This window comes from Melitaea cinxia, chromosome 20 (genome assembly GCF_905220565.1).
Source record: "Melitaea cinxia chromosome 20, ilMelCinx1.1, whole genome shotgun sequence".
Classification (NCBI taxonomy): Eukaryota; Metazoa; Arthropoda; class Insecta; order Lepidoptera; family Nymphalidae; genus Melitaea; species Melitaea cinxia.
Window position 1 is genome coordinate 5,471,137 of NC_059413.1, and position 17,467 is coordinate 5,488,603.

General features: G+C 35.7%; 1 protein-coding gene across 1 annotated transcript; it reads left to right on the top strand.

The window, feature by feature from the left end:
- The first annotated feature begins 5,253 nt into the window (after positions 1-5,253).
- Positions 5,254-15,768, top strand: LOC123663415 (alpha-tocopherol transfer protein-like). Its single transcript, XM_045598100.1, has 5 exons — positions 5,254-5,374; positions 7,826-7,943; positions 9,030-9,164; positions 14,813-15,026; positions 15,451-15,768. The coding sequence occupies exons 1-5, from the start codon at positions 5,301-5,303 to the stop codon at positions 15,603-15,605; spliced, it is 696 nt and encodes a 231-aa protein (XP_045454056.1). The 5' UTR covers positions 5,254-5,300; the 3' UTR covers positions 15,606-15,768.
- The last annotated feature ends 1,699 nt before the right edge of the window (positions 15,769-17,467 follow it).

The window sequence follows — 17,467 nt, forward strand, 5'->3', positions numbered from 1 at the left end:
TAAAGAAGGAGTATTTCCTACTATATGGAAAAAAGCACACATAGTACCTATTCATAAAAAAGATTCTAAAACTAAAATCGAAAATTACAGAGGTATATCTATTCTTAACACACTTGGTAAAATACTGGAAAAATGCGTCTACGATGCAATTTACCCTGTTATTATCAAGAGTTTACCGAATGAACAACACGGATTCCTTAATAATCGCTCTACAATCACTAACCTCGCATACTTTTCCGACTATATATTATCTAATATGGAGCATGGTGGTCAGGTTGATGTTATATACACAGACTTCGAGAAGGCTTTCGACCGTGTTGACCACTTAATACTCTTAAGTAAACTTCAACAATTGGGAATTCACGGAGATCTGTTGAGATGGATAAAATCTTATTTAACAAATAGGTCCCAAGCAGTAGTCGTAGGTGGCTATAGATCTAACTACGTGAGCGTACCTACTGGCGTAACACAGGGCTCCCACTTGGGGCCACTTCTCTACAATTCGTACTTATATGACATCAAAACCTGTTTCAAGCATGCTAATCACGTAATGTATGCGGACGATAAAAAAGTATACTTAAAAATAAAAAACCTTGAAGATTGTAACTTGTTGCAGTCCGACCTTGACTCCCTTTATGCGTTCTATGCTCGAAACAAAATAAGTGTCAACGTTAAAAAATGTCAATGTATAACATTCACACGTAGGAGACATCCCATTAAGTTTTCTTATGAATGTGATGGCAATACGATAGCAAGAGTCAACATCGTTCGGGACCTTGGTGTATATTTTGATGACAAAATGTCATTTTCTAATCATAATCTTTTGATCACGCAGAAAGCATTTAGGAGTTTGGGTTTTGTAATTCGGATTTGTAAATATTTTACTGATATTGAGGCCATCAAAACTGTATACTTCGCGTACGTTCGCAGTGTTCTCGAATATGCAAGTCCTATCTGGTCATCAATGTATAATATTTACCGACCCGACCGACTTGAAGGGGTCCAAAAAAGGTTTTTAAAACACATTCTCTATCGCAGTTAACAGTTCTCCAAATCTTACATTGAAGATTGCCACCGAAATAACATATTATCCCTCGAGGAACGCCGCAGTGTCTTGGATATATGTTTTTTGTATGATATAGCGAATGGACACGTGGATTGCCCGGAGCTAGTAAGTACACTGTCATATTGTGCACCTAAACGTCGTACGCGTCATACGCCCTTGTAGTAGCAGAAAATACTCTGCCAATTCTGCACTGACTAGATTACCACATATCTTTAATGAATCATTCGAAGACATAGATTTATTTGCATTCTCTAAAGCTAATTTTAGAAATAAACTAATCTTAAAACTAAAAACTAAAAATAAATAAATGTGCGCGACCCTCGCTAAATATTTTTGAATCTTTAGCTATCGAGATAATAACCATTATAGCAAGCTAAAGCTCCCTAGTGGTCATGTACCGATCCCAAGATATTGACATCGTAGGGCTAGGGCGTCAATTCCTAATCCACACAACACACTATGTGATGACACACATAATATGTCTGCCTAATACCTATTTAATTATCTAATGATTATAATAAATATAATGATATTAAAATAACTTTTTATTATATTATAAAAAACATTATTATATATTATACATATTGAAACATCGACAAACACGCTGTACTTTAAATATAATACTCGTATAAATTTATTGAACAATAATAAAAAATTGATCCATAGCTGTGACTATTGTAAGCGCGCCATCCCATCGGTCCAAATGCAACAATGTAATTATACTTATAAATATTATAAAGGGAAACCTGTTATTGGCCTTATTTTTTTTTTTGTAATTTGGTTATAGTATGTATTAACTGAAACGCTGTTGGTTTTCTTATATAATATATAATAAATATAAATAAATAAATAAACAAAAAGGCCAATTACGACCATCCATCCGTTTAAAATTTAAATTAACAAACGTGAAAAAATAAAATAAAAGAAAAAACACAAAAAAAAACTTATTTTCATATTAAACCTATAAATACCCCTGGGAAGTATAATTTAAAAACAATTAACTCCATATGGAAGGAAATATAACATATATAATAATAATAATAATAGTGAACATTATATAAATATTTATAAAATATATATAAATTATATATATTCAGTTGTTGTTTTGATTATTTTTTTAAAGAACTGTTGTTTTATTTTGTTTTGAAAAATATTTTTAGAACCATTGAAAATATCTACGTCTTGAAATTTCAAATTGTATGAGTTAGGTAATCTTCTAAGTATAGAATTCTGTGCATAGTTGGTGGAGCAGTTCGGGACATAAAATAAGGCAGTGTGTCTTGTGCGCCGTGAAGGACTGTTTAGTGTAATGCGTTCAACAAGCTCCGGGCAGTTGATGCAGCCACGAAATATATCAAACAATAGTCCCATGTCTAATACCTTCCTGCGTTCCGTTAACTTCAGAAGGTTATAAGCTCGGCAGATATCTACGTATTCATCACTTATATTGGCTTTTTTTACACTTAAATTAAAGGTGATGAACAAATTTCTTTTGTACACTTTCAATGCGTTTTATATAAACATCATACCTTGGAGACCATATAGGAGCAGCGCATTCTAAGATGCTTCTAACGTATGCATAATAAACTATTTTGAAGCTAAGAAGATCTTTAAAGGGACTATAGGTTCGTATGACAAAACCAAGATTTCTTAGTGCTTTGGATCTAATTGTATCAATATGAGAAAACATTAACATTTTGCTATCAAAATATACACCTAAATCACGGACCATCTTTGTTCTACCAATTTCAACGCCATTAAAATTATATTTAAAAACAATGGGGTTATTTTTACGAGTAAAACTAATACATTGACATTTCTGTATACTAACATTTATATTGTGTTTTGTATAATAATCAAATAGGTTGTTAAGATCATGTTGTAACCGCTTACAGTCATCGACCGTGCGTACGCTCATGTATACTTTTTGTCGTCAGCATAGAGTAAGTGTTTTGAGTTTACAAGAACCGTACTTATGTCATAATTATACGTGCTATAGAATAAAGGGATATAGATATACAAATAATACGTAATTTACACTCAAACTCAGCGCGTGACCCGAAATCATAACAAACACAGCAAGGTCCTAAAAGTTACTTTCGCTCCAGCCTATCACAGTTCACTGCTTTCCAATAGGTCTACCCAAGATCTCCAAATATTTGTGCTTACGAGTATTTTACTCGTTATCATAAAAGCTGCATATCCTATTTTAAAATATTCAATGAACAAAATTGCTTTTTAACTATAATCTTCTATATTCCGACCTCCTCAGGTGGGAGATTAAGCACCCGTATCACTTTGGGCGTCGCAAAGAAAATGTCTCGTTAAAATTCATGAGGCGCAATTGTTGAGTTTCACCCAACTTGAGTGATATTAGATTTTTCATTGAAGGCACCGTTTACCCCAGTATACCCTTTGCGGTTACCTACCAGTTTAGTCTTTATACGCCGGTGGAATTTTTACATGGAATGTTGGGTCGGGCGTATACGTTTCTGTATAAAATTACATGTTACATTATGTGTTTCAGAGCAATAATGTCAAGCACTTTTAACATTACTAACAGACTATGTAAATTATCCACAAAAGTATCAATATTCTTTATTCAGAAGTATGAATTAGTCTCAATATTCTTATTTCAACAACTTAAAAATTCAATATCGACGATGGTTGTCGTTAAAAAAAGCCTTTTTTTGTATTTTCTTGTAAAAAGTTGCAAAAAAAATATTGGTTTTATTGTTTGAACTTGTTTGTACTGTGTGGCTACGGTACTAAAGAATATAGCCACTCCCTCTCTTCCCGTGGGTGTCGTAAGAGGCGACTAAGGGATAACACAGTTCCGCTACCACTTTGGAACTTAAAAAGCCGAACGGTGGCAGGATAACCATCCAACTGCTGGCTTTGAAGTACACAGGCCGAAGATGGGCAGCAGCGTCTTCGGTGCGACAAAGCCAGCCTTTGGTCACCAACCCGCCTGCCCAGCGTGGTGACTATGGGCAGGACACATGAGTTCACGTTGTTTTTGGCGTAAACTTGTGGAAGCCTATGTCCAGCAGTGGACTGTATAGGCTGTAATGATGATTGTTTGAAACTAGCTGGTTTCGACACCATGAAAATATGGCATTTTTAAAAATAAAATTAAGAAGAAAAAAAATAGTTTTCTGCCACTTTTCCTTTTTTCCATCCGTTTACGATTCAGCCTGTAATATCCCACTACAGGCCTCTTTCCCAATGTAGGAGAAGGATCAGACGTGAAACAGATGTGAGGTATAAGCGAATTTGGTAACTTTTGATTATTTTTGAACAAAGCCATCATGCTGGTTCAATATATCACCAAACGGCTTTGGATAGACCTCATTGCGTACTAGTGTTTCAAATACTTTCGACATTGTTGATAGAATTGAAATTTGTCCACAGTTTTCTATATTTTGCTCAGATTCTTAAAGCGCCAGAACTATTCTAGTAATTTTCCATACGTCGGAACACAAACGTCGGATACGTCGGATTCACCCAATTCAAGAGATTTGTTATAATTGTAATTTAATAATTTTTGTTTTTCTTCCAGCTTGCTTCATACTCGTAAATATATTTTTATGTATGTGACAACTTTTCGTTACGGAAATAAGCAAACCCTATGACACTCAAAAATAATAAACTACTTATAAAAAAAATTAAAATCAATTTTGTAGCTGGAGGGATTAGCTCCAATAAAACTACCAATAAACACACAAGGTTGATCTTTTTATATTAGTATACGACGACAACCGATGTAACGGTGTAGACGTTTCATTAAGAGTGACGGTTCGGTGTCCTTTGCCACATAATGAAGATATTTTTATATAAAAAATATTCGTTTTTGGTCAATATTTTTATTCGTGTACATTCCACCGTATCTCGGGGTGCATGTATTCGTAAAGTTGTCCACTTCATTTTTATCATAAACCCCTGAAACGCCTGATGATTGATCCATACTCTAACACTAAGTATAGAAATTATTCGTTAAGCCGTAGTAGACTGTTATAGAAGACTAAGCCCCTACTAAGAAAAAAAAGTGCTCAGCAATATGAAATTTAAGGGTACTTTCAGTTTAGTTCAGTACACTTCATATACTCCCTGTATAGTACACAAGGATTAAATATTATATCTCTCCACAGGTGATCGCTATTACGAGATGGCCATAATTGCGTGTAAGGGATCTATAGAGCGTGCGAAGGGCCAGCTGGACAGAGTATGCACTATGAGAACATTACTACCACATTTTTTTACGGATTGGAATATAAAAACAGATTTTGCCAGTGCAACTGAACCTGTGTAAGTATGAATCGAGCTTGTAAGAGAATGGTATTATACTAAAAAACTTCAAAAAAGGTTCTTCTATAAAGATTGGCAAACTCGAAAAATCATCGTCCTTACAACGTAAGGCTTTTCCGAGTACTAACAACCTTAAAAGCGAAAAGTTTTTCTTAATTTACTTAAATATTTCGTTTGTATTCATGCATATTATGCAATATGCAATCAAATAGAAGTTACTTTATATATTTTATAAGGAAAATATCTTGATTTGAATTTGCTAACTCGGTTATGTTTATTATTTTATTATTAAATAAATTATCCTTATTTAAATAAACGGTTTCAATAATCAACTTTATTATGGTATGTGAGTCATATTAAATATAATAAATGGTACACTTAAATAATTATAGATAAAATTAGCACAACTAACCTTGAGTGATTACATCATACTATGTTTTATATAAGAATAACACAATTTGCTTATATAAAACAACTAAAGATTTTCATTTTAAACGTGAAACAAGTTACAAATAATCAAATAAAATATCAAATATTGGGGGCACATAGGACATGTACACAAATTATTATACAATTGTTTCAAAGATTCCTTCGTTTATGTAAAACTGGCTGGGAAAAATTAGAATTATTTTTTTATTTTTTTAATAATGCTTAGGAATTATATTGAAAATAATATTTTTAACGATTTAAACAAAGAAACAAAATTATTATTGCTAGTGATATGAAAAAGAAAGTAATGAGAAATCATTTTCCCGGGCTAATGGTAGCTAAAAATTGATAATTAATGCTATTTTCATTATAAATATAGACAATGAAATATATAATAATGTAAATATTGATGTGTGTGTGAAATGAAAATTTGTATGTGTGTATGAATGTATAAGTACGTGTGTATTTATTATATATATTCCATAGATATTAAGGCTTACTTACTATTCGTTCTGCTGTTCACTTTAAATTTTTGTTCAATCAAATTTTTACGTAAATAATAAAAAACATGAGTAATCTATATCATCGTAATCTGTATCAAATTGTTCTAAAATGTATCTTCTTTTTGGCTAAGATCTAGATTAGGTAAAACCGAATTTCGGGACCGTGGGGGGATGGGGGGGGAGAGGGTGGGAAACGCTACCCCTGGTACCACTGTCACACCTCGGAACCCCATGGTTATGGAGATATCCATGGTTAAAGTTTTGAGGAAGAAGAATTTCGAAAGTTAGAGGAACGCTTGGCTCCGGCGCTACGGGAAGTGCAGCCCTTGCGTGCGAAAGCACGCTCACTCATGCTCCGTACAAAAAAACCGAATTATGGGGTTTTTGGGTGTGGAGGGTGGAGGGTGTAGGGGAATCTATACAAGGTAACACTGTCATACCTCAAAACCCCATGGTTATGGAGATATCCATGGTTAAAGTTTTGAGGTTAGAAGAAGAATTTAAAGCTATTATAATACCTTTGAGCTCGTACTGTTTGCATTGTGTGACAAATCGACACTTTTAAACAAAACGTCAAGACACAATATTCTAATAAAATTAGTAACATTGCGTGCTAGAATATAGGTTTAGAAATTCGAAAAATACCCAAAACCGAATCGGAGCACCCCACTGTCCACGTGGTCTTGGTCTGTCCTACCCCTAGAGTGTTTTTTTTTTGTGCCGCGGAGGCGCGAAGGGAGGGCAGCCCTCGCCCGCCGTGCGAAAGCGCGCGAACGAATGCGTAGAGGAGCGGCTGAGGCTGGTCGCCCAAGGCGACCAGCCTCCGCTGCGGAACGGAGCATGAGTGAGCGTGCTTTCGCACGCAAGGGCGGAAGGGCTGCACTTCCCGTAGCGCCGGAGCCAAGCGTTCCTCTAACTTTTGAAATTCTTCTTCTAATCTCAAAACTTTAACCATGGATATCTCCATAACCATGGGGTTCCGAGGTGTGACAGTGGTACCAGGGGTAGCGTTCCCCACCCTCTCCCCCCCCCATCCCCCCACCGTCCCGAAATTCGGTTTTACCTAATCTAAAGCTTTACCTTCTTTTTTTGTGTGCAATAAAGCTTAATAAATAAATAAATAAATAAAATAAAACATAAATGTATATATTAACACGCGAAGCACAGGCTTTGTACCCCTTTTACAAAAATTGCACGGATGGAGGAGTATGAAATTTAGCACACTTATAGTTTATATAGAGATGGAACTAGAGAATGCTAATTATAATTTTTATTATGCATAAAAAATATTAAATCAATAAAAAAAACATTACGCACACTACCATGTATAATATAATTATACTCATTTATTTATTATTATAGAAATATAATCTTTGACAATAGAACCTTAATAATGTTCAAACTTATAATTTAAATTAATTATGGTCGAATTTAGACCACTGGGTAACCACTAGTAATTGTAAATACGCAATCTTTAAAACTAACTGCTTATCTGAATATGGAAATTTATTTATTCCAGGTGGACAATCTTGCTGCCAAAGTTGACAGATGAGCACTACAGAGTGGAAGTCGTGAAGTTTAACAACGTTCCACTCCACCCTTCTCAAAACATGGAATTCTTTAGATCGACTATTGTTGTAAGTTGTGTGTACTTAAGGAATGAGGAAAATGTTGTGCGTAGAAACCAATTATCTAGTAGAGGATCTAGCCACATTTCTATGTCATTTAAAACAAAGTTTAAATTTAAAATAAAAATAAATTTATAGTTTTTTTTTTTTTTTTTTTTTTTTTAATTTAATATATTTTCTTATCTTGTCAAATTCTTCATAATCGTATTTCTTCCTCGTGGAAACAAATAATTCGAACTGTTAGAGTCTCGAAATATAGCTACGGTTTATAAATGTCTACGAGATTTCGATGCTTTACAATGAGCCCAGAATCCGAATGTTGTAAAACAGCTACTAATTCATTTATTTGAAATGCAGGAGATAAATTATATACATTTGTTTATTTTTGAATATCATTTGATTTACTTTATAAATACGAGTGATGTAAAAATCAAACAAAAAGGTAGTTTTCAATAACATAATGTAATCTAGTCAGTGAAAAATAAATGCCTCATATTAAACTCGTAGGAAAGTAAGTAAAGTTTCTAACACTAACGTCTAACTATGCTCAGTATTTGTGTAGCTTCACAAACTTCATTATGAGCGTGGATCAAGCTCAAGCTCATGAGCGCTTATAACAGCCAATCCCTATCGTTAATACAATCAGTTGGATAGAAGACGCGTGACACCGAACATCCGGTTTATATTCGTTTCAATCCAGTTTTATTTTAGCCACTGTGTTGTACCGTTTATCCCTCACGTTAGTCACAGACATGCTGTGCGTTTCCATTGCAAAGCAACCGTTGAACAACCATTGATTAAATGTCTTAAAACTTTTTCATTTTACTTGGAAAGTAATTTAGCACAGAGAAGGATCATTCTAGGTCTCCAAAAATCAATATTTCACTTCTAAGGGATTGTTTGAGTGGATATTTTATATTTCTGAAAAAAATTACACATATTCCTAAAATAATAGTTTTACGCAATTTTTATTAGGGAAAAAATTGTTGGTAAATTAATTCATTTTTTCACCTTGTGTCAGTTTCGTCTGGACCACAATAATTGTTGGAAAGTATAATTAATGGAAGATATAATTTATTCTTTGTAATTTTGCAGCTGTCAGAATATATTAGAGCTCACGACTACATGAATGGATTTCTAGTAATCGTGGATATTTCTGAAGTAAAGCTTGTGGATATTTTGCCCAAGATAAATCTTATGTATTTAAGACAAGCTTTGTCTATATACATCGTGAGTATTATATATATTTTAAATCTATATTTATAAGTAGCTAAATTGTGATTTAAAAAATGTATATAATTTTACTAAGGGGCATTAATCATGTCATTTTTTTTTTAAATTTTTTTAACCCCTTAACCCTAGGTGAGAAATATCAAAATTAATTGATTATTGTTGTAGAAACCGTCCATCGTTCAATGAAAAATAATATTCGTGATATCACTCCCCTCTGTTGATATTTTTTTGTTTTTTCCGAACATCACTCGATTGTATGACCCCTTAGAATATTATTTAAAAAACTTGGACTGATATTAAGTAATTCTCATCGTCTTTGAATTGTGGATTTGACATTGTATCTAAACGTATGTAGGTTAGGAGGACAAGGGCAGTAATAAAAAGTAAGATTATGTAACAACATACGATCTTCCTCATCATCTCCAATTTTTAAACATTGTATCTAAACGTATGTACGTTAGGAGGACAAGGGCAGTAATAAAAAGTAAGATTATGTAACAACATACGATCTTCCTCATCATCTCCAATGTTTCAAAATCAAAATCAAAAATTATTTTATTCAAGTTATCTTCAAAAGCACTTTTCACAAATTAAAATAATATTTCTATTACCAAATTAAATTTAGTTGAAGTAAATTTAGCACCGATTCTAAACCTCTCTAAAATATACCCTATACTTCTGCGCTTTGACACTGTCCACCATATTATGTGTTAAGGTGCCTTTTATTTTTCAACTTTAAAAAATTAACCTCGTAAATCTGCCATTAGCTTCTATAACCCGAAAAAGTAACTAGTGATTTTTTTAGAAATACTTTAGGGGTCGCTACTGTGTGTCAAGGTTTTGAAAATAAGGGCACACATCTTAGTGTACACAAAACGGTTCAATTCACGATTAAAGTACAACTAAACGTATTTTTTAGCTCATTGTTGTTGATCGTGGAACGTGACACGCTTTGTTTACCTTCCCGCCCTTCCCCCGCAATCCTTATGATGCCCCCCTAAAGCACCTTGGCAACAACCAACAGTGGCCAACGCGCGGTAAGACCGAGTGCACGTATATTTTGTTTTGCCGCGTATCGTGTTTTGTGGCATCATGGTGTCGTCGTCCAGTTCGTTACTATTGACCCCGAATAAAACTAGTATTCGGTTGGAAGGACAAACATCAAATAATTTAATTCAAAGCAAGTTGCCGATGACTAATAAAGTGTTGAGTAAATTTTTTCATTACAAGATCGTTATGAAACAAACCAATCGTAATTCTTTGAATACTACTACTTGTGATTTTATTGCAGTGTGAAAAAGAAAATAAAGCCAAACGCTCTAAGAGCCTACGAAATAATGAAAAATAATGGCAAGGTTAATTAGAAGAACTTTCTTTGACATAGCTCACGCTGATTCTTTAAATGATATCACCATTGAGAAAATCATACAATTTTTGATTGAGTAGAAAAAAAAAGGACGCCTTGGTTCTTCTTCTTCTTAAGGTGCCGTCTCCTTGCGAAGGTTGGCAATCATTAGGGCGATTTCAACATTTGAGACCGCTGCGCTAAAAAGTGATCTTGTGCTCTTCCCGAACCAATGGCGCAAGTTCTTTAGCCACGATATCCTTCTGCGGCCAGGCCTCCTTCTGCCTGCTACTTTCCCCTGAATGATAAGTTGAAGGAGTTCATATTTTTTGGTGTTGCGCATCACGTGTCCAAAATATTCCAATTTCCTCCTCTTTATGGTTGTAAGTATCTCTGTGGCCTTCCCCATTCTTTGTAGCACGGTGGTGTTTCGTACGCGGTCCCTCCAAGAAATTCTTAACATACGTCTGTACACCCACATCTCGAACGCTTCCAGTTTTTTAGACATGGCTCCTGTCAGCGTCCAAGCTTCCACACCATAGAGAAGTACAGAAAAGACATAGCACCGCGCCATGCGTGTTCGAAGAGAAATACTTAGGTTCCGGTCACAAAGAACTCTTTTCATTCTCGAAAAGGCGTTGCGTGCCTGCTCTATTCTGCATCGTATTTCGAGGCTGTGATCTCCTGTTTCGTCAACGATTGTGCCCAGATATCCGAATTTGGTGACCCGTTCAATGCCCTGGCCATTTAGGGATAAAGACGTGATAAGCTCGGGTTTTCGGCTTATTACCATATAATATGTACGATTTTATTTTTGTGTTACCCTCACATTAGGAATTCTAAACATTTTTGAATATCATATCAAAAATTGACCGCTCCAGCGGGATTCGAACCCGCGTCTCCGACTGACCGTGTCGGCGTTCTAGCCAATTAAGCTATGGAACGATGTACCCGCTAGAGCGAAACTTTTGATATGATGATTTTTATTTTCGGTTTAAGCGAACCGTGGCGCCGTCTATAGTGAGTTCTTTACAGAGACCCGTAACTATTCAAAGTTTCATATTACAATGAAAATCTTTGACAGGAGACGACACCATGCTATTTCTAATATGTACGATTTTATTTTTGTGTTACCCTCACATTAGCAATTCTAAACATTTTTGAATATCATATCAAAAATTGACCGCCACGGTTCGCTTAAACCGAAAATAAAAATCATCATATCAAAAGTTTCGCTCTAGCGGGTACATCGTTCCATAGCTTAATTGGCTAGAGCGCCGACACGGTCAGTCGGAGACGCGGGTTCGAATCCCGCTGGAGCGGTCAATTTTTGATATGATATTCAAAAATGTTTAGAATTGCTAATGTGAGGGTAACACAAAAATAAAATCGTACATATTAGAAATAGCATGGTGTCGTCTCCTGTCAAAGATTTTCATTGTAATATGAAACTTTGAATAGTTACGGGTCTCTGTAAAGAACTCACTATAGACGGCGCCACGGTTCGCTTAAACCGAAAATAAAAATCATCATATCAAAAGTTTCGCTCTAGCGGGTACATCGTTCCATAGCTTAATTGGCTAGAGCGCCGACACGGTCAGTCGGAGACGCGGGTTCGAATCCCGCTGGAGCGGTCAATTTTTGATATAATATTCAAAAATTATTACCATGTACTTCGTCTTTTTGGTGTTGATGTTTATACCGTATTCAACACTAACGGAAGCCACTGAATTTATCAACCTTTGAAGACCCGCGAGACTATCGGCGATTAATATCGTGTCGTCTGCGTACCTTATGTTGTTCAATAATTTGCCATTAATTGATATGCCGTTTGGACTGCTATCTAGTGCCTCCGAAAATATTTTCGGAGGCACGCCTTGGTTAAATGTGTGTAAAAAAAGAGCAGAAAAACGCCCGCGTTTAACGTTTTATAGATCAAGAGAAAACTTATTATCAATCTTTGCGACAAAAGTGCATACTGGCTTCTTCGACCACCAGCAGTGACGACGAAAAAAAGTTCTACCTCAGTAATATCGGTGAGACCAGGATCGACTTTGACAGTAGAATTGCCCCGCCTAAACACAAACGGGGCGCAATAATTTTAACATCAACGCTCAAAAGTACAGGAGCCGATCCTTCTGAGTTCAATATTAATGCTTCCTCGATTCGTCACCAACGTATGCAACAAAGAGTAGCGGAGGGTTTAAAAAAATAATTTCAATCAACTAAGCCTCTTACAATTCATTAGGATAGCAAACTGATCGAAGACATAACAGAACACGAAACAGTGGATCTACTACCTAAACTTAGCCATGGAACTGGGGAAGCTTGTGCTTCAAATGTGCTTCTGATACAATTCTATCCTAGAACTTAGGCAATCAAACTCACCAACGGAAACACAATACTGCTTGAAAATAGTATTATTGTGTTTAGCGATTAGTTTAAATTCACAAAAAGGGCAATTAAAAGCTATTACTTATATATGGGTTTTCGTCGTTACAATTTATGTCGAACATTGGTATCAAGCTCCTATGATAACTTCAGCACCAAGGAATGATTTATGGTTGTTAAAAAATCTATAAAGTTTCTAGATATAAACAAAGCAATGACCAAAAAAGCCCTAACAAAGATCCTGGGGTTTTTGTGGTATCTATCCGAAGAACTTGTTTCCCTTGCATTTTTTATGACGAGATCTTTTTTGAAACTAATCTAAAAATGGTACCTACGCTGAATGACGAAGGTTCAGATTTTAACTTCCAAGCGTATTACCCTGGATATTAGTCACATTGACGAAAAAATATTGAGAATTTTGTGTCGGCTTTAAGGCTTTTCAGTATTTTTGGAATTTCACTCGCATTTTTGAAAAAAGAACGCCATTTTTGGACATAATATGAAGAATACAAGGTTTTTAGAGTTACATGAGAGTGTTAAATGATACAGCAAAGCTAGGCACAGCATTAAAGGAGTATTTGGTAATGTGAAGAAAAGGGAGGATCCTCCAACCAGACGGGTGTTATGTCTGGCGGGCTAACGCCCCGACGGTTGTTGTTGGGATCTTGTATATAAACTTTGATAACTTTGATAGCGCGATGTAGGATACGTCAGTTTTCTCTAGTTTGTGTGCCGCGCGATAGATGTCGCTACATCACTCCCCTCCGAGACCGGAGGTCGATAGCAGGTTGAATCGTCCATTCATCTTGTGATGCTTGCCGGGCCAGTGGAGTGTTCCAGTGAGTCGGAACCAGATGCCACATAGTTCACGGTGAGTCGGAACTGTCTGCGGTGATGCTGTATATGCTCCAGTGAATCGGAGTGGTGCAGTGCTGCGTAGTGGCTGGCTGCTGCGTCGACCAGGAGAGAAGTGCATCTCTGCTTGCTGACCGGCCGAATTGCAGTGTGCTGTGCCAAAAGTCGCTGAGAAGACTGTGGGCGATGACCAGGAATACGCGTCCGCTGCATGCTGATGGTCAGGATACCCATGGTAGCCGTAAATGCTGGCTGGCTGAAGCCGTAGATGCTAGATGCTACTCGCTGCTCGAAAGCTTGAGGAAGTGATGATGACGATGAAGGTTGCGTTGATGTTCTTGCTCGGGGTCAAGTGATGATGACGTCACGATAACGTGGCTTTTGCGAAGGCTGCGCTGACGTTCATGCTCGGGGTCACCAGTTTGGGAATGCGGAGGAATATGGTTTGTGAAGTTCTTCATCCACCCTCACAAAGGGAGGATCCTCCAACGAGACGGGTGTTATGCCTGGCGGGCTAACGCCCCGACCGTTGTTGTCGGGATCTTGTATAATTATATACTCAGTCACTTTGATAACTTCGATAGCGCAATGTAGGATACGTCAATTTTCTCTAGTTTGTGTGCCGCGCGATAGATGTCGCTACAAGTATAACAAGCTGATCACCACCAACGAAGAACAAAAACAATTTCTATTTTGGTAGTCAAAAATTTTAGAGAAAAGTATCCAAATGTTAATAAGAGTACATTGTTAACGTAAAATATCTTTTTTTCTAATGATTAATATTTTTTTTAATGTATGATTGACATCTCGGTAACGAAATAAATTAATTGCCACACAAATGTATTTTTTTATTGTTTTTAATTTAGTAGTAGTGACCCCTAAATATTTTATTAAAAATCAAAAGAGAAATTAAGATAATATTTATTTATCTCTTAGGACATGATCAAAGGGGGTGAACTAACGTAAATTCAGAAAAAAAAAATTTTGAGTCAAATTATAACTAGAACCCTAATATATTATGTTTATATACCTATAGTTATTTTTTGATTTCCAGGAGGGTTATGGAATGAGAGTTAAATCAATTCATTTGGTGACGACATCGAAAGTACTAGATACACTTTTGGCGGTCATTAAACAAGTTATGAGCCCTAAAATTGCTGGGAGAGTTCATATTCACAAAACCATGGATGAAATAAATGAGTTCGTTCCAAAACGCATTCTTCCAAAGGATTATGGTGGTGAAGAGCGCTCTATAAAAGAATTATATGGTACTTACATAATTTAGACTTCGCTAAGACCCTTTTACCTACTCAAAAAATTAGGGAGACCTACATACAGAATGTTTATTATAGGAAAACGTAGTTATCACGTAATTTAGTTTTTGTTTCTAATAATTACATAGACTTCCGATCGCTACTATAGGTATATACCTATATACTAGCTGACTCCGCAAACGTTGTTTTGCCGTATATGTTACTAACCCCCTTAATCCCCCCCCCCCCCTTATAACTTAGGGTTATGAAAAATAGATGTTGGCCGATTCTCAGAACAACCCGATATGCACACAAAATTTCATAAAAATCGGTCCAGCCCTGACACGAGAATTATATATATATATACATGTATATATTTGCCCCTCATATGGTAACGTATTGTTTCACTATCAATTTTTTCTTCTTTATTTATTTTCAGAGGAATGGCTCGAAGTACTTACATCTGATGATCATATAAAATATATGCGCGATATAAATGAAGCGCGTACCGACGAAGTTTACAGACAGAGTGACAAGTTCAATGAGCAGTGCGCTGGAATGCCCGGCACTTTCAGATTATTAAGCATTGATTAAAGTAATAAGAAAGTTCCGTGAAAAAAAATTTGAACAAATTTTATATTGTTACAATATATCACATGTATCATTCGATGGGTCGATTGGTACCATTACATTAAAATAATTTGGAACTGCTAACGTCTATAAATCCATATTTTAAGCTAGGAAAAAACAAATCAAATTATTAGTGATCAAATTATATTAACTTCGTATGCCTAGTAGTAGGATATTACAGGCTGAAGCGAATATTAATAAAAATTTAATACAATAAATATATTTTTGACGAAATCATTTAGATAATTTTAATTATTATAAATTTTACGAAAGTACGTGTTACGCAGCAACGTGTGACGCGTCAGTACTTGGATGGGTAACCGCCTGGTTTATACCACGTTGAATACACCGGTTCTCGTCCAATCACCGAAGTTGAGCAACGTCGGGCGCGATCTGTACTTAGGTGGGTGACGGCCTGGGAATACTGCATGACGTTGGCGTTTTGTTTTTTGTTTTTAATTAGTTTTTTTCAATTAGTTTGGCAAAGAAGTTTCACTTCTGACATGTGTACTTTGTACGAACGCAATTTTGGGCACAGCATTTATATATTTAATAAAAAAATATTTATTACCTATAATACTTCTTTACATAGCTTGTTTATTATTACACATTTTTTTATAATATTATTTCTTTGTTTTATTTAGTATTTCCTGTTTTTTAATCAAGAGCAATACCTACCTAAATGTTGTTGATTGAAGTCAACGTTTTCAATTGTCTTCAATGTGTAATGGCCTTCAAGATACCTACAAGTTTAAAAAATACCTACAATAACACTATTCGTATATCCGCGGCTGCAACCGTTTAGATAACACCGATTACATTTTGGTTGTTCCATTATTACTATTAAAATATAGCACGTCTAACTGCGAGTATATAATAATATTAAATTAATATGAGAATAAAATTATTAAAATCATATTTTAAATGTTGAAAATTTCGTGTAGTGTATATATATATATACACTACACTATATATATATATATATATATATATAATTATATATTTAGTAATAAAATTATTATTAATTTTTTCTTGTAGTGCTTTTTCTATGTTAAAAATAAAATGTTTTTCGATATTGCAACAAAAAATTTCCCTTATAACAACTTTTTTTATACACTAGGGTTTCGAATTTCCTCATGCTGTCCAAGTAGAAAAGACGCATTGTTTAATACTGTAATAAAATGTAGCATGTTTTGTTATTTTATACAATTCATAATATTGAAACTGTTCAACGTAATATTGCTACACGACGATAGATGTCGTTGCACGCATTTAAATCGCGCTATCGTTTAGTTCAACGATTTTGATATATACGTCTCCATATAATTTACCCCGACCCCGCCGGCGAGGGCGAGGTCCCCGCGTTCTGACAGCTCGCATGCGCCTAGGCGCGTAGCTGACCGTCCGTAAGCCGTCTCAGCGCTCCGCATAGCGCCTCCTCCACTCCGACGACGCTCTAAGCCGAGGTGCGATCTCGCTATGAGACACCCTAAGGGCGGGCGTTTTTCCCCCCCGAGCCCTCCCAGAGGGCTCCCATTCTTCCTTCGCTGCCGGCTTGCCTAAGTGCCCGGCCCCTCTCACCGGTGACGCTGTAAAGGCCGCTAGGGCCAACAGCACTCTACAATTCGAAAAAAAAAATTTACCCCGAGCCTCCGATTCCTTGAAAAGGTCACCTTTTCAAGGTAGCAAAATCAGCCAGTTACAAACGATTTAATCAAAAAGAATTTATTGCAACTTTTTACCAGAAAATACGAAAATATTTTAATTATAAGTTTCTAACAAGTATATGTAATAGCTCAATGTACTTGTGTCGTTTTAAAATTTTT